The 21,259-nt window shown below is 47.9% G+C and overlaps 4 protein-coding genes across 4 annotated transcripts; 1 reads left to right on the top strand and 3 right to left on the bottom strand.

The window, feature by feature from the left end:
• The first annotated feature begins 1,256 nt into the window (after positions 1 to 1,256).
• On the top strand, positions 1,257 to 2,840 carry LOC127771191 (4-hydroxy-tetrahydrodipicolinate synthase, chloroplastic). The gene is made up of 2 exons (XM_052297037.1): positions 1,257 to 1,297; positions 1,888 to 2,840. Exons 1-2 carry the CDS (start codon positions 1,272 to 1,274, stop codon positions 2,813 to 2,815), a joined length of 954 nt encoding a protein of 317 aa, XP_052152997.1. The 5' UTR covers positions 1,257 to 1,271; the 3' UTR covers positions 2,816 to 2,840.
• On the bottom strand, positions 2,803 to 5,116 carry LOC127771190 (guard cell S-type anion channel SLAC1). The gene is made up of 3 exons (XM_052297036.1): positions 4,411 to 5,116; positions 3,511 to 4,316; positions 2,803 to 3,435 (listed from the first exon to the last, which is right to left on the bottom strand). Exons 1-3 carry the CDS (start codon positions 4,954 to 4,956, stop codon positions 3,051 to 3,053), a joined length of 1,737 nt encoding a protein of 578 aa, XP_052152996.1. The 5' UTR covers positions 4,957 to 5,116; the 3' UTR covers positions 2,803 to 3,050.
• Positions 5,117 to 5,490: 374 nt separating this feature from the next.
• On the bottom strand, positions 5,491 to 9,887 carry LOC127771189 (uncharacterized). The gene is made up of 7 exons (XM_052297035.1): positions 9,513 to 9,887; positions 8,032 to 8,495; positions 7,691 to 7,805; positions 6,890 to 7,537; positions 6,673 to 6,765; positions 6,252 to 6,389; positions 5,491 to 6,150 (listed from the first exon to the last, which is right to left on the bottom strand). Exons 1-7 carry the CDS (start codon positions 9,783 to 9,785, stop codon positions 5,881 to 5,883), a joined length of 2,001 nt encoding a protein of 666 aa, XP_052152995.1. The 5' UTR covers positions 9,786 to 9,887; the 3' UTR covers positions 5,491 to 5,880.
• Positions 9,888 to 10,825: 938 nt separating this feature from the next.
• On the bottom strand, positions 10,826 to 12,928 carry LOC127771542 (growth-regulating factor 12). The gene is made up of 3 exons (XM_052297466.1): positions 12,563 to 12,928; positions 12,178 to 12,465; positions 10,826 to 12,031 (listed from the first exon to the last, which is right to left on the bottom strand). Exons 1-3 carry the CDS (start codon positions 12,651 to 12,653, stop codon positions 11,694 to 11,696), a joined length of 717 nt encoding a protein of 238 aa, XP_052153426.1. The 5' UTR covers positions 12,654 to 12,928; the 3' UTR covers positions 10,826 to 11,693.
• Positions 12,929 to 21,259: the final 8,331 nt, after the last annotated feature.

Here is a 21,259-nt window from a genome sequence, read left to right as displayed (position 1 = left end):
TATCGCAAATTTAAGCCAAATAGAGATAATAGTGCTAGAAAATAAGCGAGCTCGTTGGCGCGCTATTTTCATAGCCCGTGTGTAATCTTAATGTTGAAATTTTACTAAACCATACGAGAGTCAATGTGTCTCTAATGTTATAAAATTTGATTATTAAAAATATAGTTCGTCAAAATTAGCACCTTAAAGTCAAAAATGTATTTTATGAAGGCAATGAGTATTTTAATGGTATATTATATTTACATGTGTTTTATGATAGTTTAAAATATCAATTTCTCAATACCTACTTTTTTTTAAGAAAATAATTTTAATTCATTTGTTTGTGTTCTCGAATAATTATGACGAACTTGGTTTTATTTATCATCCATTAGCTAGACATGTGTTCATAGTTTTCTTCTTTTTTTCACAACATAAATAAATCAGGTCTCTTCTTGGGACATATAATGCATGCACTTAACTATTACAATCACAGCATACAGTTATTTTCATGCCTTTCTAAAAAAAAAAATTCTTGCCCCCCCAACATTGAAAAATATTACTATTATCATACATAATTTTTTTTATTCGATGTTCTTTAACAATTGTACATATAAGTCAAATTTTCAATGAGCAGCTCACATAAGCTAGCTTAATAGCTATGATAGTATATATGTTAATACATGGAAACAAGTAATCAAGTTACGACATGGGGTTTCAGTTACACAGACATGTAATGGTTCTAATGATCAGGTGGATTAATTCCCTTGAAGCTGCAGCCACAGGAAGTCTCTCGATGTTTCAGTTTTTTCACTCACCGTCATTTTTTTTACCTCATATATAGCTCCAGTTAATCTTCATATCCAACCCTGCCACGTGGTCCAATCCAAATCCGGCAAAACGGCTGGCTTGAGATTAGTTGATTGATAACATACTTGCATTTCTTGGTAGGTATTCCAAGAAGGTTCTATTAGTCTTGGTTTGTTGCACTTTGTTTTTCTTTTCTTGGTATGTTGCTCTTTCTTTTATTAAAGATAATATGCTTTCTAATTCCTGAATCTATCCAACAAGATACATTGCCAGCCATCTCAATTCTTTACAGTTTCAATACTTCTGAAGATTTATGCAACTTTTCTTTCCATCGTTTTAAGGAGTGACCTCGGGTTTTTGCTCATTCATCCTCCCTCCATTCAATTTAGTTTCATATGCAACACTCTGACACAGACAAATATTCATACAGGATTAGCAGAGGAAGGTTTTCAGTGACGGCCATCTCCCTGGATGTTTATCTTCCAATGCGAAGTAGTGAAGTGAAAAATCGGTAATCTTCTTATTTCGGAAGGAAATACCTAGTTCATTGTTTTATTTGTGTGATCATAGAATTCGGTAGAAATTAAGATGCCCTGTAAGATGCTTTTTCCAATTCCCACTTGTCAGTTAGAACTTCACATGTCCAAATCCCCTTCCAGTAGATCTTTTACTATCAGGTCTTGAAATCTTTTATTGCTCCTTCTGAATTTACACAGTAACATCGCAGCACTAAGTTGCTTCATACCATGTACCAAATTGCTCTTGCTTATAGCCATATTTGTGTGTGTACCCCCTGGTCGCCTGTAACGGTGTAAGCTGGATATATAAGACATGCTTGATGTGTATTATCAATTTCAGGTCTTACAGGAATAACCATTTACCCAATAAAGAAACACAAGATTTTCTTGTTATTGTCAACTTTGAGAAATGAAATAATCATGTACAATCTTGTTGTTGGTAAATAGTAACTCCAATTTGTGCCTGGTAAATATATAACTTAACAATCATCTGGATCTGATTGCTTAAACTCAAGTATTTGATTTTTATGACTTTGATACCTATCAGCTGGTCAGCTCTGATCTTCCTGTTTCTGAGCCACAGGACATCAACAGGTGATATCACTAGCCTCAGAGTAATAACAGCGGTTAAAACCCCTTATCTGCCGGATGGAAGATTTGATCTTGAAGCATATGATTCGCTGATAAACATGCAGATAGAAGGTGGTGCTGAAGGTGTAATAGTGGGAGGAACAACAGGAGAGGGCCACCTTATGAGCTGGGATGAACACATCATGCTTATTGGGCATACAGTTAACTGCTTTGGCACTAAAATTAAAGTGGTCGGCAACACAGGAAGTAACTCAACAAGGGAGGCTATTCACGCAACTGAGCAGGGATTCGCTGTAGGTATGCACGCGGCTCTCCACATCAATCCTTGCTACGGGAAGACCTCCGTCGAAGGGTTGATCTCCCATTTTGAGGCTGTTCTCCCAATGGGTCCAACCATCATTTACAATGTGCCATCCAGGACTGGCCAGGATATTCCTCCTGCTGTTATTGAGGCGGTTTCAAGTTTTTCAAACATGGCAGGTGTCAAAGAATGTGTTGGACATGAGAGGGTTAAGTGCTATACTGACAAAGGTATAACCATATGGAGTGGTAATGATGATGAATGCCATGATTCTAGGTGGAAATATGGTGCCACTGGACTCATTTCTGTAGTCAGCAACCTTATTCCCGGTCTCATGCGTAAGCTCATGTACGAAGGGGAGAATACAGCGCTCAATGATAAGCTACTTCCTCTGATGAAATGGTTGTTTTGCCAGCCTAATCCGATTGCGCTCAACACCGCCCTGGCTCAGCTTGGAGTGGCAAGGCCCGTTTTCAGATTACCTTATGTACCTCTCCCCCTTGAAAAGAGGGTTGAGTTCGTCCGAATTGTCGAATCCATTGGACGGGAAAATTTTGTGGGTCAGAAAGAAGCAAGGGTTCTTGATGATGATGATTTTGTGTTGATCAGTAGGTATTAATATAATAAATAGTGTGTGCTTAGACGAACATATTGTCGCGGTATGATAATCTGCCGTATGGCTTTTAGACATTTCATTACATGATGCGTGATTGGTTTTATATGTGATGGTAATCGATCTAACTTATATGTCGTGTACATCATCTTCCTTGTTCGTGAATGTTATTCCCTGTGGCTATATCCTGACCATTTATACATGCATCATCAATTCCTGGTTCTGATTTCTGAGTTGCGCTTCATTCTGTTTTCTCCTCTTCTTCCTTGTCCGCCGAGTTGCTCTTGGTGATGGACGACACGAGCGAGAGCGGCGCCTGCTTCGCCCATCGCTTGATGTCGTACACCCTCTTGCCGGCCTTCCTCCCTTTGCCGTGCGGCTTGAACGCGCCGTTTTGCCTGTCCTTGGTGATGGCGATGGCCAGGTCGTTGGGGAACAGCGACCTCCAGACGAACGCGTGCAGGAGCGTCGACACGAGCAGCAGCGACACCATCGTCGTCGACATGAGGGAGAGGCTCAGCGCGAGCGCCCTGCTGGTGAAGCACGGCTCCGCCTCCGCGTACTTGACGGTGGCCAGCGACGCCGTCGTCATCGGGAACGTGTACGACCACCACGCGATCGAGAACCTGCAATGGGAGCGGTCAGTCGCCGCGGCGCGAGTGTTGGCGTGGTTAGCAGAGCAGGTGTGTGGTTGTGCTCACCGGAAGCCGCGGAAGAAGTTGATGCGAACGACGAGGGACATGTACAGGAAGAGCGCCATGAAGAAGAAGGTGCGCGCCACGGCGTCGAAGCTGCCGTAGATCGCCGCCCACGCGAGGCTCGCCGCCGACGGCGTGGCGATGAACATGGAGTACACCGGGTGGAGCTCCTTGGGCAGCGCCTCGTTGGTCGGCAGCCGCTGGTACAGCGTGACGAACACCACGATGTAGTGCGCGACGCCGATGGCCCAGAGGAACTTGCCGGCCTCCGCCCAACCGACCCTCGCCGCCAGGATGGCCCCGACGAAGTTGCCCACCACCGAGAGGTGGGACGACGGGTTGGCCACCTTGCACAGCCTCCGCTTGCCGCCGGAGAGCCACTGCCCGTAGATCTTGAGCTCGAGCGCGAACAGCGGCGCGACGAACGCGCACCAGACGGCCGGGTGCAACCTCTCCGGCGCCACGGCGCGCGGCAGGCCGATGGTGAGGAACATGGCGGCGATCGACGGCGCGAAGAAGAAGTTGACGCGCACCGGGTGGAAGTACTCGCGGCGGATGGCCTCGAAGTAGAAGACGCACTTGAGCGCGTAGGTGACGGACACGGCGACGAGCACGGCGAGCGCGAGCAGCCACAGCGCGACGTTGATCATCGGCGTGACGTGCAGGAACCTCATCGCCGGGCTCGCCGCCAGCGCGCCCCACAGGATGGCCTGGCTGCCGAGCCCCAAGCAGACACCGAAGCAGCCGACCGGAAACCGCAGCAAGAACGGCCACACCTCGTCCTTCGGCAGCAGGATGTCCTCGTAGTCCTACAAGAACAGCACAGCTAGCTCAACATGATTCTTGCATGGAATAATCAGCTTGACGTGTTCACCATGTATGCGAGGAAGAATTTCTACTTACGCGGACTTCGTCGAGCTCTGGGCCGCGGAGCGCGGCGAAGTACCGGCCGGCGGGGACGCTCTTGTTGAGAGGGTCCTCGCCGCCCTGCCTGCCGACGGAGGGGCCCTCGACGTGCGGCGGCAGCTCGAGGTCGGGCTCCCTGATCCTCGACGGCAGCAGCGAGTTCTGCTTGCTCAGCGTCGACTTCGTCCGGAACATGCTGAAGTCTCCCCTGCGTGCCGCGCCGTCGCCGGCGGCGGCCTGGCCGACGGCGCCGGTGTGGTTGAGCACCCCGAGGCTCTTGCCGCTGCGCGGGAGCGCACGCTGCTGCCCCCGGCCGCCGTTCTTGCCCACCTTGTCCATGCCCAGCACCGTCACGCCGCTGCCGAGGGAGACCTGCCGGCTGAACGCCCGCTGCATCGGCGGCGGCCTCCGCTCGCCGCGGATGTTGATCGGCCCGCTCATCGCCGACTGCCTCGCGTCCTCGGGCTGCGCCTGCGCCGCGCGGATGTCCACCGTGTGGTGGCCGCCCGTCGACGACGCCGACGAGGACGGCTTGGCTGCCATCCTGCCGCTTGATAGTTGATGCTACGTACGTGAGCTCCCAAGAACTAAGATGGTAGAGGCCAAAATAAGCTCCGATCGGTGGCAAGCGGGTTATTTTAGCCCGCTTATCTCACTTCTAGTTTATTTTTTCTTTTAAATTTTGTATCAGCATGTGAAAAATAAACTAGCAAATGGGATTTTATGCGGGTAGTTTCCACTACCCACTTGGTGGGAGCTTTCACGTGTGGCGTCGCGGCGTGCGTGCATGGAGAGGCATTAGGCGGCGGAAGCCATTGCTGTCCAGGTGGTTGGTCGATGTGAAGGAGATGGATTGCTAGCCATGCCTTTTGCTCCAGAGGAAGAAATCAATGGCGCGAGGTCACGAGATGAGGAATCCATTGGGTGTGCGGTGTGCCCCGTCGTCGTGTAGGTCATGAAATCCGCACAAAAGCTGTGGTTTTCCTAAGCATATGATCTGTGAAAGGAAGAGGCCGTCAACAGCCGAAGGCTGCCTGCTTGCTGTTCGAGGTTGGCATTTTGGCAAAAAAAAAAGATGATCACGGGGGGACTATGAAACTCTGACTCGGCATGAAAAAGGACAGCTTAAGATTAAACATGAGGTCTAGATTAGCTCCAACTAGTACCAGAAAGAGGCAAAGAGCGATTCTCACTTTGGCTCAATGAATGTGTTTCTTTTAGTTTTAAACTGTTGCAAACCCACGGAACTAAAAAGATTGCCAGTACCCAGGAAGTGCTGGATACATGTATCATCCAGGAACCACAAACAATATCCCTCGGAATTTGGAAATTTGTAACAAGATTCGGATTAGCTAAAGATTAAGCAAGACTGGTAGATAGACCTGTTATTGAATCTCATGCATAAGAAAAACAGGTGAAAGGTATAATTAAATCTCATGTCTCTCGTCATACAATTTCCTGATTTCCTCAATCATCTTCCAGCATTTCTGAATGAAGATGCATACATGTGGTGCTGCAGTACTTGTAATTGTACCTGTGGAATGGTACTTTGCCGACCAAGGAAGAAAAACAGCACGAACAAGAAGTATCGTCTGCCGCGGCTGCTCTCTGTGGGGGATGTTCTGCTGCTGCTGTCCCTGATGTGCTACTTGATTGTGCCGCCAGAGCCGCAAATCTTCTTTCGGCTGCGGCTGCTCTTTTCTCTCTTTCCTCGGCGAGTTTCCTTTGTCGTTCCTCCTAATTAACAGTATAAAAAGGTATAAATGTCATAATATATTCGTCTACTTGAAAACCACTCCAAGTGTAATATTGTTGCCATAATGCTACATATAACACACCTCTTTCGAAAGTGCCGTAGGCTGGGGCAGCTGATGCTTTTGTTTCAGGCCTGGCATAGAAGCAGTTGCATTGGCCATTTGACCAGCTGAAGTGCCTCTTACATTAGTTTGGGTCCTTTGGGACTGTGATGCTTGTGCCTACAATGTATAAGGATCATGTGCCATGAATAAGAAACTGTATAGATGTCTCAAAGATGGTTTAATCCAACTAGTTATAAGTAATATTTGCCAATCAATGAAAGTGGTATTTAAGTGGACTAAACACCATCAAGTATAGCACATTCAATGCAACAAGTGCATGTACCTTTCAACGGTTATCACCAAAAAAAACAGGATATTGCATCCATGTGCAACCGAAGATCTATTCCACATATGTGATCAGATTGACAAGTCTTACAGCGAAAATGAGATCAGCACTAACCTTTTCTTTTTCTTTCTCCTTTTCCTTTTCTCTTGCTTTCTTCAATTTCTTCAGTTCCTTTGCTCTTGCCTTCTTCTTGGCATCTTTCTCTGCCTACAACACAATGCATGCCAACTAACACAGTCAGGGCATTCACTCAAACAGATCACAAGTAGCAGCTCCTAAAGGGCAATGAAAGCGAAAACATAAACCATTATTCAGGGGACATAAAACTCACCTGCTTTGCAGCTTGTGATTCTTCCATTTCCTTTGTTAGTGCACTAGGCACATCAGCCGCATGCCAATCCCATTTGTCTAGGTTGAGTGCCATAAATCTTCTGAATGTATTTCTAACTTCTTTGTCCGAAGCCAGCAAGTAAGGTGTTTTTCCTCTTGCATCTTTAATACAAGGATCCAAACCCTGCTCAAGCAACTCCAGTGTTTGCTGAGCATTGCCAGACTTTGCTGCTTCGTGAAGAGGCGTTGTTTCATTATTAGATGGATGTATGGATGCCCCTTCGTGCTTATTTGGCAAGTCCAAACTTAAGGACGAGACAGAAATAGATTCCTCGGAATCCATAATTTTTTTCTGCTTTGCCTCTTTACTTTGTTCAAAACTTGTCACATCCACTACATGGGGTTCATCCGTACTCAAGCATTCCATCTCATAACAGAGCTGTGTTAGGTTAGTATATAACCGTTTTGCTTCCTTCAAGGTGGGCCGATGAACAGTCAATGGGATTGGACGAATATCACAAGCCTGCAATACCGACTGAGTCTTATCCCCATCAAAGAGCATTTGACGGTTCTTTGACGGAGCATACATAAAGACACAGACACAAAGGTCAAAGTATGACTTCCAAGAAGCTATTAATTCTTGAATTTCCTGCAACAACATTAACCAATGGGAAACATGAACCAGTTTAGATATTATTTGTAGTCTGCTTGTTAATATATGCTATATTTGAGTTCAGAAATAAATGTATTAGTTTCCAATGAACAGGAACGTAAAGGACATTTGCTTCGGAACGTATGGTACCTTTTTCAATGCTGCTTCATTATAACGGCGAAGAGATGAGCCTGCTGAATGTGCAACCTTCCCAGTAGCATCTTTCCCAGACTGCCTCTTTCCAGCCTTTGCCCTTACAACATACCTAAAATATAAATGGACAACAATTGTCGATACTTATTACCAATATAAACCTTGTATTCATTAAAAAAGTCAAGACATTGTATGATGATGTGAGATACTGAGATTGTATGGTTCTTTACAATGTACAGAGAATACAGAAAAATCACCATAGTGTTATCTACGAAAACATTACAGCTAATAACAATGTATAATTATAAATAAAAGTTGAAACAGACAACCTTGTTTACCTATGAAATGTTTTATGGGCTATGACTGAGTTTCCATCAAAAACACATCCAGCAAAATGTCCACCACTTGTTAGTAGAATGATCCTCAAACGTGATGCATCACGAGGCTCAGATGTCAAATTCTTCACTCTATTTAGCATTTCATCCTCTTGTACAAATGGTGTAGATCCATGACTTTCTGTCTGACCAGACTTGCTATTGAAAACTGGCTCTTCATGTTCTTTCAACAGTATGCATCTCCAGATAGAAACTGTGTCACCAGAATGACAGCGAAAATAAAGTTTCTTCCTGAATTCTCCCTTGTCTTTGGCTGAGAGACCATGATCTGATGCAGGCCCATTTTCAAGTTCATCCTCTGATCCAGATACACTAGATACCTCCAAATCATCGAACAGAGAATCGGGATCTGCTTTGTCTAAGTCATCTTCCTTGATAATAGTTTTACCAGCAATGCTCAGCTTGACCTAAAAGAATGCCAAAAAAAGAGATGCAAGAGGATCAGTAAGATGTGACATAATGATCCATGTGCATGCCTGGTGAATGAATAGTGCCGAGAGGCCGAGGCCCATGAGCCCAATCCCTGGTGAATGAATAGTGCCTCGTGATACTGTAGTACAGCTGGGGATAAGATGTCGGTTAGAGTAAAGAGAAGATTAGATGAGTCCTTACTTAGAGGTAAAGTTATTCCATCTATATAAGGATGGAGTGTGCCTATTATCGTTAAGCAATGAAAATCAATTAGTCTAATCTCTTGCCCTAATGTTCTTCTCTCCAACCTAAGTCTACATCCCTTCTCCAAGAGCCGACGTCATCCGGCTATCTTTCCCAGCGGTGGCTATCCCGTCATGGCCTCAGGTCATGACAAAGACGAACAGGAGTAGATTATCCCCTATGAAATAGCTATGTGCTTATGTTCTAGCAGAAAACATCACCATGTGCCTAAATTTTCCATGTCAAGTTTGTGGATACCAGTAGACCAGATCATGTTATCCGATTACTAGAGAAAGAATGTAAACTATTAGAGATTTTTTGCCATCTCGGATTTAAAATTCTTAATTATCTTCCTACCAAGCTTAGAATTCAAGCCTTGAATTCATTACCTCTTTTTTGTAGGTATAATAAAATAAACATCTTGCTGGAGTTAGTAAAGCTTCCTTAGATTAAGGAGCCTCCCTAGCAATGTTAAATTCATCCTTAGGACCTGTTTTACTGATAGTATCAACGTTTTGGGATCCAGTGCCATGGCAATTTATATCAAGTTTCCTGCTATCAGGCTCGTGTCGTACGGTGGTTCATCTCCAATAACAAATGAAATCTTGTATGGAACAGAAGCTAAATCCATTGTGCAAAAAATATAATTGAGAAATTAATCTACTGAAGTCTGAAGATATCCACCCAGTCACCCAGATCAGAACTAACAAAAGAAAACAGTTTATTATCCTAATGCAAAGTAGAGGAGGAGGGTGGGCGGATAGATATACGTTGAGGCGATGGAGATCAGACTTGAAGTGCTCGCGCTGTTCCTGCAGCGACTCGAATTCAGAGGCGCAGGTGTTGCATGTCCACCTCAACCCCGGAGCCTCCGACGGCTGCGATAGAGGCGGGGCCGCCGCCGGCCGGATGGACTCGGACGGTTCCGCCGCAGAGGGGGCCGAGGAAGGGTGGGATCCGAGGAGGGAAGAAGAATCGAAGAAGTCCGCGGGGAGGTCGAAGAGCGAGCGAGGAGGCCTGCTCTCCGGCGAGGCCGCCGCCATCTGGTAGGAGGAGGAGGAGGCGGCGGCGGCGGAGGGGGTTTCCGGCGTTTCGTGGCGAGGTGTGCGGTATGTGAGGAGCCGGGTTCGCTTCGGTCTTCCAGAGGCAACTGCGCGCGCCGTTGGATCAGAAATCTGACGTCGGAGAGACAACACCTGTGTATAAACCAATTTTTGGCCCATTGTATTTGTACAGTACTCTCCAGTTAGACACTCCTACTCCCACAGTCCTACTCCAATCACCAGGGTTCACCAAATGTTAACCAGCCAAAAACTGGGTTTAGAGGTTCTCCAAAACTGTTTAAAAATCAGTGACCCCGATAAAATCGGCAAACTTTTGTTAAAAAAATTTAATTCAGTTTGGTCTTTTTGAACGATTGAAAAAGAGTGCTTTCTGTTCTCGAACCAAACCTGGAGGTCTGGTTTTCGTTAAAACCAGTATGTTTTCATTGGTTTTGTAAACCCTTGATACTACTCCAAAGACATAGTAGTTCTTTTCCAAAGAAATCAATTGCAAATTATTCTTTCATCGTGATTAAGATACTGTGTGGTATCCCTTCATTTCTCGGATGTGTTGTACTTTCTCTGGCCACAAATAAATATCTTTTTGACAACGACATGGTCAACAATGCGGCTACAGGTATTACTAGCTAGAATTCAGACCAGGTGCAGTTAGACTTATAACTGCAAGTTAACAACTACAGGTAAATATGGCCATCCGTTTTTCTGATCAATGGTTTAGATTTATTACTACAGCAATCACATAAACAGTACTCTGTGCTACAGTATTTTTGCTACAGCGCCATGAATTTCATGACACTGTAGCAAAAATACTGTAGCACAGAGTACATGAACAGTGCTACGAACGATCTATACCGTCCAGTTTACATCTAAAAATGCGCACTGCTACTGCTTATGTTGCAGCCGCTATTTGTAACTGCAGCTGATCCAAATCCAGCTAGCTAATAATCAGTGAGCTGGTGCATGAATTTGTATGAAGCAAATCAATAATCTGATCAAATGCCTATAATCTAGCAGGTGGAATGAACATGAACCATCAAGATTGATCTATCGCTCAATTCCTTTATTACGTGGAATCGAATCATACATGTAGCAAATGATTTTACTGGACCGTCATGAACCGGATCCGATTCCAGGCCGCAGCAGCAACGAGCCACTCCGCTCCTCTGCAACCTGCGGCCCATACGGAGTCAGCGCGGCCGCAACAACTGCTGCTGGAGACGGCACCGGCGAGGCGGCGACCGATCTCTTGAGCAGGGCCAACCACTCCTCGCTGCACGCCTGGAATCCAGATCCGGTGCAGTCATAGAAGAGATTGCAAGTTTAGCAGTTGGAACCATTTTTCATCATTAGATCAAGGCAATCAACGGCTGAAACAAATGCTACAGTTATTTTAAACAGTAATTGCTATAGTACCTGCTACAGGAAGGAACTTTTCACTGTTATTTGTGAACAGTATCAAGGAAAGATCTAGGACGTTAATTTATAATTCAATGGTGTCTTTAGGACTGCATAAGTTGCAGTAGCCACTGCATGTGATCCCAATCCGCACGCCTGCACCACACTGGACCGAACCCCTCTGCCCCGGCATATGAGACCGGACAGTGCGTACCGTACTTCCGACCACGCTCCACAGGTTCGACAGGCACACGCAGGAACCAGCACTAGGTAGCCGGGGGCCACGCCCACCACCGCACCGGGGCGCGCCTCCCACCACCCAACCAAACAAAAACACCTCGGCTGCCACACGCACAGGCACACACAGAGGCAGCGGTAGCAAACTGTCAAACTAGCAATGCGTGACGATGCATTGGGAACAAACCGAGGCGTGATTACGAGAAAAAGGTTACAGACAGTGCACCGGCATAATCCTCGGAGATAACAATGAGATCAAGTAGCGCGCGTGGTGCCGGTGGTGGTGTGGGCGAGGAGCACTTTGCTGGCGGAGGAGAAGCCGAGGTGCGACAGCGATGGCGCGCTGGTGGCGAGGGTGGCGACGGTGTGGAGTGCCGGCCGGACCGGGAGATATGTGGGAGCGACTGCTGCAGAGGCTTCCATAGGCTTTCTTGAACGGCCGCGGCCACGGTGGACGTGCCGCTCGCAATACTTGTGCCCCGGCACCACGTCGCGCGAGCACCGCCACTTCTTGCCGTCCGTGCGCCGGCACCGCCCCGGCTCCGGCTCCATGCTGCTCCTGTAGTCGAAGCACAGGCTCCCCAGGCCCGTCACTGCACACGGAATGACCAACGACATTGGCAGCGAAACAAATCAACACAACAAGCAAGAGCATATGCAAACGACGACACGACGAACAAGTGAAGAACAAGCTGAACGAATACAATGGCGCCTTGCTACTAGTAGCATGCGTACGTACGGGAGGGAAAGCTTTGCGGGCCGAACGAGGAGGCGGCGGCGATGCTCTTCCATATGGGCAGCACGAGGTGAACCGGCACAGGCGCGCCGGCGGCGAAGTAGCGGTAGATGAGCACCTGGTGCTCCAGCTCCTGCCGCTGCATGAACGTCAGCGCCGACGGCGGCCGCGCCTCCCGCACGGTGGCCGCAGACGCTTCCGCGTCGCTCCCACTGCTGTCGCTGCCGCTGCCGCCCAGGCCGAGACGCAGCCCAAGAACCAGCGGCGACGGCGCTGCCATCGTCACCACGCCTGCGTGCATGCCCAAACGACGCCACCAAAAGCTAATGAGTTGGTCGAAACAGCAATGCACGAATCATATATGAAGAGCGCGCGGCACGTCTCTTACCGTCGGTTGGATCGGTGCCGGAGAGACGAGGAAGCTTGGACGGCGGCGGCGGCGGCGGCGGCGAGTAGACTTGCCTTCCCTCGGCCAACATATCTGTGGAGTTCAGTCTTCACTCTTCAGTGTAAGCTGCAGGTTTGAATACACTGATGCTAGTGATGAAAATGCAGCGTGCAGGTCGTTGGGATAAGGAAGGGATGGGATATGTTGAGTGTCGACGTTGTCGCTGCTTATCGGTGTCAGTGGGACACCGGACACATACTCCTGCGGCTGCTTGAATACTGTTCATTTAACGATTCCGAAGGGATGCAGTAACTGAAGGCCTGCTGCCTGCATGCCTACAGGGCTGAGGTGAGGACCAAATGAAATATTGTGCACATTGACCACGGTAGCCGGAGCTGACGCAAGTAAAATCTTTCTGCTTGAATGGGCTGTTTTATTCGGTTGCACATTTTGAGTCCTAGGGTTCGGATGAAATATCCGGATGCTGTTTGATTGGGCTGTGCACAGAAACGGCCAACCCGGCCTGAGTCGACATGCCATGTGTTCCTTCATGTAGGAGCACTCCCTCCATCTTGCGTCGGGACTCGGTACGACGTGAACTCGCCGATGAGTCGTAAACTCGTAATGCAAACGCAGCTAGCAAAGAGCATGAGCATCCCAGGCGATGAGACGGCGTACGGCGTCCCACTCCATCCGGCAAAACCAACGCGAGGCGCGAACGCACCCCCGCGAGCGCATCCCCCGCTAGTACGTACGAGTACGACCACAGCGTACTCCAGATCGTGCATGTAGGCGTGCATGTAGGCGTCGTACGTAACGTATGTGGCGCGTGTACGCATGTGTCACGAGAACTCCAGATCTGTACGAGCGCCTGCCTGTGAGATGAGATGTAACATGTATGGGACCGTGCTCGGTCAACAAAAACACGTCCCACGCCACCCCGGCCCGGCCCTGTACGCTTCCTGCCAGGCTGCCATGGCAGATTCCCCACGGTACTTGTCTCTACTGTACATCGCAGCACCGGATGGCGCAATGGTACGAGTACGACGACTTGCGACGTGCTGGCCGTCATCACCGGCGCCGGCTGGGGCAAGTGCGGAGGCGGCGAATGCAACCAGGAAGTAGTAGGAACGAGTGGAGGCTACCGCCTGCAGTTCCCACATGCCCACCTGGTCTCCTCTCAACGATCTTTTTTTGCGGGGAACATGTTAACCATATTCATTGTTCGAACTCCTGTAAAAATAAAAATAAAAACTAGAGGCGCACAAACTAAATAAGGCTCTGAAATTAGAGGTGACACTCCGAACCCTCCAACGCACGGACCAGTGCCATGCAGTACATGTTGAGAGTTTGGCCCATGACTAGATGACACACTTGGAACAAGTCTAATTTTCCTTCCTCCTGTTGCCTATGGTTGAATCGTCTCCCTCAATTGTAAAACCGGGTATAATGTATCCTCCATATTTGAAAACCGGTGCAAATCGATTTCTTCAGTGGTTTTGAAAGAGTCCTACGTGAGCCCACATATCGGCGAAAAGATAAATAACAACCATGTATGTCAGTCATCCTAATCTCTTTTCCTTTTTCCTCGCCTCTCTCTCCTCTCTCCCTCTTCCATGAGACGACAACGCATGGGCACTGTCCTTGACTGGAACTACCTCCGCGGCTCCGCCACTACACCTTCTCTTCGGCAGCGGGATACGGCCTCTCCTGCGCCGTCGTCACCGCTCGCCTCCTCGCTGCTATGGCGAAGGTCTCGTGGCTGCATTCCGCCACCAACACTGCACCATGGTTGTGCCACAATTGCGGATTTAAGGGGTGTCCGCAACACGGCCCCGCAGCTTCTCAACGGTCTCCTTGTTGCCTTCTCCGAGTAGGTAGATGACTTGACATGGTACTCATGTGTCATAAACATTGAAATTGTAGAAATGTTCGGTCGATGGAGATTTGTGTTGTGGTTTAGGGGCCCTTACGATAGGTGGTGATGGATGTGAAGTGGGAAGCAGAGCCGCGGAGGGAGCTCCTGAAGGATTGCCTCAAGGTGGAAGCCAAGGACTCGGAGGATTTGCTTGTCATTGCCAAAGATCTCTTATCTGGGTCCGCTAGGACTTCTTCACGCCACAACGAACTTTGAGCCACGGAGCCGCGCGAGTGTGAGGCAGGGGAGGGACCGACGGGCGGGAGGACGCGGTTGTGAGCAATTCAACATAATTCTTGAACAAAAATAAAGATTGCAAATCATGACAATGTAAACATAAACCATAGAAATATTATTCTCGACCATATGGATACGCAGAATAAACATGCTATAGGTGTAAACCATAGAAACAAGCATGTCTAATTTACTTGCGCATATAAACAGAATCAACATAAAAGGAAGATAAGAGGAGAATAACATAGGTTGATGCAATAGTGGTTGCAATGGTAGCAGAAGGAGAATCATTGTTGTTCCCTCCGTTGCCTTTGCTGTTCTCGCCACCCACCATGATGAAGAGGATGTAGTCAATGTTGTCGTACTCAAGCACAAACGAGCAGTTGCACGATGCGCTCCCAAAAGCCTGGTTCGCCTCCTCCTCTCGATGCAATATCAAGGAGGCATATTCTCTCAGCGAGTGTGCACGTACTCGTCGGGATGGGATCACCATAGCAGCAATAGAAATGGAAGTGGATGAAAAAGGAGTGCATTCTCTCATGCGGGAGATCGAATCAATTCTCCTTTTATAGGAGAAAAGGAAGACGAGGGGGAAAGGATTCATTGAAGATACGGAATTGCTAAAGCTCTGTCGACAGAAAATCCAACCTCGAATCTTGCAAATTTTGGATCACTGGATGTGCTTCACGATTCGTGCTCTTTTTCTCCAACTCCGGCGACCACCTCTTCTTCTCTGGCGCCGGCGAACCCAAACTCCGGTAGAGGGCCGACGAATTAGGGTCCCGGGGTGGGGTGGGGTGGGGGTGGGAGGGGGAGGGGGAAAGAGGGGGGAGTACGCCGGCTTTAGAGGGATAGCCGTGAGAGGCGGCAGTCCGGCGGTGGGCCGCGGATCGGGCGGGCGGCGAGGCGGCAGCGGCGCCGCCGAAGCCGCGGGGCTGGAGGATGGCGGCGGGCCAGTGTAGGCGGCGGGGGCAAAGCAGAAAGAGTGGTAGGAGGAGGTGGCCGGTGGTGGCGCCCCGCCGCCGGCGACGGGGAAGACGACGGACAACTCGCCGCCGCCAGCTTGAGGCAAAGGAGAGGAGAGGGAGGGGGCCGGCCGGGGGGGGGGGGGGCCTCGCCGACGCCGTTGACACCCTTTGGCCAGCCAGCGAGGCCGGGCGGAGGCGCGCTGGGGTGGCGGCGGCGGTGGCGGAGGCGGGTGGAAGCGCTAAGGAGCGGCGGCGGCGTGAGGAATCGGGAGAGGAGAGAGGAATCGGGAGAGGAGAGAGGATTTTTAGGGTTTGGTTGCCTACACGAATCTTAAAGCAATCGGGTGGTCCAAAATTTGCAAGATTTGTGAGGGGGTTTTCTGTCAAATAATTTATAGACAGTCCCTTGAAGATAACCGATTCTCATCAACCAGCCATCCATCATCCTTTACGGGTGTGTTTGGTTTGGGGACCAAGTGGGATGGGTTAGACCCATCCCAGTTTTTTAGGATGGGATGATTCCAGTTGTGTGTTTGGTTCGTGGTATGGGATGGCTATAGTTTTTTGTTTGGTAGAAGGGATTGAGGTGGGATGGGATGGACAGTGTTTCACGGACCGTTAGGTCTGTTTGCTCCCAGCGGCTAGGTTGGAGCGAGTGGTGAGAATGGGGACGGAGGAGCTCGTCGGTGCGAGCGGAGGAGAGGCGGAGGCGGGCGCGGACGAGCGGCGGCGGTCACGGAGACGAGGCGATGCGCGGACGAGTGGCAGTGGCCGGTCGCGGACGAGGCGATGCGAGGCGTAGACGAGCGGCGACCGGTCCTGGAGGTGACGAGGCGTGGACGAGCAACAACGGCCAGTCGCGGAGGCGGACACGGACGAGGCGGCGGCGGTCGCGGAGACGATGCGATGCGCGGACGAGTGGCGGCAGCCGTTCGTGGACGAGGCGATGCGAGGCATAGACGAGCGCCAGCCAGTCCCGGAGGCGACGAGGCGCGGATGAGCAACAACGGTCGATCGCAGACGAGACGATGGCCGGTCGCGGAGGCGGATGCGGACGAGGTGGCAGCGGTCGCGGATGTGGCGGCGGCAGTCACGGAGGTGGAGGGAGCAGGCGGAGGAAGACCGAGCGGCGCCGGGGGTGGGAGCAGGCGAAGGAGGGACGGGCGGGCGGCCATGGCGGCGCCGCGGCGGAGCCGAGCGAGAGGCTGCGGGAGCTGACGACGAGCGGCGGTGGTCGGTCGCGGACGAGGCGACGGCCGGTCGTGGAGGCGGAGGTCGGACGCGGACGAGACGATGGCGGTCGCGGAGGTGGAGGGAGCAGGCGGAGGAGGACGGAGCAGCGCTGAGGAAGGGAGCAGGCGGAGGAGGGACGGGCGGCCGTGGCGGCACCGCAGCGGAGCCGAGCAGGAGGCTGCGGGAGCTGACGCCGTTCTCTCCGTCGAAGTGGGATGGATTGGTCTGGCCGATTTTAGCGGACTGTTTCGTCCCGGATCTGAGAGGAATATTCCTCTCCAGGGACCATCCCATCCCACTCACCTCTCAACCAAACACCCCTAAAAGTGGGTTCATCCCATCCCATCCCATCATATCCTTGCAACCAAACACTACCTACTATACCACCATGAAACAACCATCAATTTGATGTAATCAACATTAGCTACCATTTGATTAATTATTGATTAATCATTGGATTAATTCTCAAAAAACTCTTCATCTTTACCATTGAGTTACGATAACTCATAAGAAGATGGATACACATAACTCCGCGCATAATGAGCCTTGGATTTATTTGATTTAATCGATATAAATAGATCAACCATCCAATTAATCTAATGATTAGATGTCGCGACATCCCTCTCTGATGTCAGGCTTGTCTCCACGGCGTCACCACCAAGAAACATCATAAGAATGGCAGTGGCACTATGGGTGGCGTGTGGGGAAGGAGCTTGCCAGCCGGCTCCAGTGCGCACATGGGAGAACCTGGCTGGCTTCATCACGCGTATAGATGGCCAAAAGGCCCGAGGCCCGACGGCCCGGCCCAAACACGGCACGGCCCGTCAAGGGTCAAGCCCGTGCCGGTCCGGCCCGACCACCGGGGCATGCCTGGGTCTCTCCGCCGGCACGTTGGGCGGACACGGCACGGCCGGGCCGGCACGGCACGATGGACCGCATGCCAGGCCCGACACATAAACAATAGGGAGTAAAAATAGACATATTATATGCCACGCTCGAAAGAATAGGGATGTAAAATAGACTTATTTTACCTATATATATATATATATATATATATATGTCAGCCCAAAGAGGAGGGATGAAAAATAGATTTATTTTCACTATATATATGTCACAGCCCAAAGTGGAGGGACGGAAAATAGACTTATTTTCGCTACATTATGTCACAGCCCAAAGAGGAGGGACGAAAACTAGACTTATTTAAAAAAAAGGCTCGATGGGCCACCCGCGCCTTCGGGCCGGCCCGACGGCTGGTGGGCCGTGCCTAGGCGGGAGGCGCAGCCCATGGGCCGGCACGAAGTGCCGATCGGGCCGTGCCTGGGCCGTGCTGTGTCGGGCAGGCCTTTTGGCCATCTATAATCACGTGTGAGAGAAGCTCGTCGGCCGGCGGCGCATACGGGGAAAACTTGGCCGGCTTCAACGCGCACGGAAGGAGAAGCTCGTCGGCTGGCCGCCCCCACGATGCTAGATGATGCCGTCGCCTAGCGTGCGTGAGAGAGAAAGAACTGGAAAGCGAGAGTGGGGAGAGAGGTGAGGAAAAAGAAAATGTGATTAGGATGACTGACATGTGGGGTTGTTTATGTTTTTTCTCGCTGACATGTCGATCCTATCACATAGTACGAAACTGCTTATGAAACCATGAAGGAGTCCATTTGTACCTGTTTGTAAAGATGAGGGAGATGATTCAACCCGTGGCAATAGAGGAGGGAGGTAAAATAGACTTATTCCGACACACTTGGATGGTAGGAGCCCATTTCCTGGACAGCGCACGATGCGTGATACAGAAATGGACCAACTAAACAAGTCGCACGTAGACGAGATGTTTTTTTCCGTTTTACCACCGACAGCCGAGTAGCCGATGGCCCCGCAAAGTCCCGTCCCGTATCCCGCTCGGTCGCTCCCACCGACAATCGGATGGTCCTACCAGACACTCGTCGATCGTCACTATTCACTGGTCAGCGGTATCCGTGCCTGCAGTCCTGCAGAAATTTGTTTTCGGCTTCCTTTGACTCCTTGCACTGTATGGATGATTATGGATATATGGTGATGTAAACTGGAAACTGGACCTTGGTAACTCTCCAGACCACGGATATTGGATATCTCAAAGATCTCCAGTACACCATCTCTCTTCTTTTCTATCCAATCTCACAGACTCAAGCCCGGCCTGACATGGATATTGGACCGTATTTAATCGGGCCCAGCTAGGGCCTCATGGTTTGCCCTATAGCTTATAAGCCAAAGCCAAAATTTAAACTTTAAAACTTGATTTTAAATTTAATTCTTTTGTAATATAGTTTTTTTTTCAACTTTGGCTTTTCAATCACTGAGAACATATATACAAAGGTTTTACTCACATATCATTTTTCTAATCGCTAATAAGCCGTTATGACTTATAATAAGACTAGACCAACCGATTGGGAACCTAGACATGTTGTTCTTAATAACTACTCTCCCCGTTTCATAATGTAAGACTTTCTAACATTATTCATATTCATATTAATGTTAATGAATCTAGACATATATACATATCTAAATTTATTGACATCTATATGAATACGGGCAATGTTAGAAATATTTACATTATGAAATGGAGGAAGTATATCACGAATAGACATCTCATGAAATATATTGCCTATATAGTGGAATCACATAATTATTGTTTTAATTATTTGCAAAACAAATATATTGATTGTACGAATTGAATCTTATCCTTTGGAACGCAAGAATTAAATGTCACAATATATGCAATCCCACAAGAACTAAAAACACCGGAATTTTTTCGAATATGGGTAGTTTGGATATTCGGTACATTATCTATGATTTATATATATATATATATATATATATATATATATATATATATTATAATAGAATTGAGAAGATAGAAAAAGAAGAGAGATGGTGTACTGGAGATCTCAAAAGAGAAAAAGGTCATGAGATTTTTTTTTGAAGATAATGGAACATAATCTCGGCCTTTACTCAAAGAGTTACAACTAATTATTACACCAATGCAACAGAAACTCACACCTGAATAAATAAAAGCACACACAAACTAATAAAAACTCTCACATCATAACAAGATCACCAAAATTATTGAATTGTACTTGTGAATCTCCATCCAAAGTTAGCGAACAGTTGCATAACCATTGACTTAAGATTACGACATGCAGCTTTCACTGACTTGATTTCTTCATCGCACTTTAGTAGTTGAGCTCAGGACTGGAGCCAGTATGTTTCTCTGAAAAGAACCAGCATATAGGACATAGATGGTGATTTATCAACCATATCATTTCTACACAACCATATATCCCAACATATAGCGGATGCTCCAACAAGAATAAATTTGGTAGATTTTTTATCAACCCTCACAAGCCAATTCTCAAAAATATGAGATATACTATAATGAGTATATAAACAAGTAGTAAACTGTAGAACTCTCCAAAGAAATTTTGTACAGTAACACTCCACGAATAAATGTTGAATAGTCTTATTTCGAAGGCCATGAGATTTGAGCTCATGTTTTAGATCCTCCAAAAAAAAAAGTGAAGGAAAAAATGGTTCCTATGGAAAATTTTCTGTTCATAGTTTTAAATTCTACAAATTATCTATTAAGATACCTTACTGTGAATGAACCTGCACTATTCATGATGCCATAAGTTAGCTCTACTCTTTAAGTTATCCTTTGGGAATTCAATTTCTATTGGATTTGGCACTATTATTCATCCATTTGAAATGATGGATTGGAACATAGTAAAAGGAGATCTCTAGTATAATAATAGAGGAAAATTTTCCTTTGCCATTGATTCCATTGCGATAGGAACATCTACTATCTTTTTTCCCCTTTTCTTTGCTAAGATTAATGAAACTGTACATTAACCAAAGTTGAGGATATTTTGACCAACGAATTTTTTATCGTCGTTTTGTAATAATCTCGTGATAACTAAATTCCTACGGTCCAAACTACGCACCTTCTATTTCATGTGTTTTTCAATCATCTATTTATTTACATGTACATTCTTATGTTGGTTACTATGTTTTTTTTTCTATTTGTGTGATTTTTCATTCCCCTTTTGAAAGGAGCCATAAACATTTGTAGCTCAAACTGTGTTCTACGCATAACATAATCATAAATTGTAAGATTCCCTTGGATGGGTTTAGGTCATTCTCTAAGTAACCTTAACCATTAATCTTATTTAATCAAAGGATTTCGGATCTATTTGTACTATTGTAGATCTATTTGTAATACCGCTCTATAAGTTAATGGTAGTAGAAATGTGGATGAACATTATTGTTAAAAAAATGGTGCGGTGGTATAATCATCGTTTAGAAGTGACTAAACCCATT

The sequence above is a fragment of the Oryza glaberrima genome, chromosome 4 (assembly GCF_000147395.1).
Source record: "Oryza glaberrima chromosome 4, OglaRS2, whole genome shotgun sequence".
In the NCBI taxonomy this organism is placed as follows: Eukaryota; Viridiplantae; Streptophyta; class Magnoliopsida; order Poales; family Poaceae; genus Oryza; species Oryza glaberrima.
This window is presented reverse-complemented; position numbering and strand designations above follow the sequence as displayed.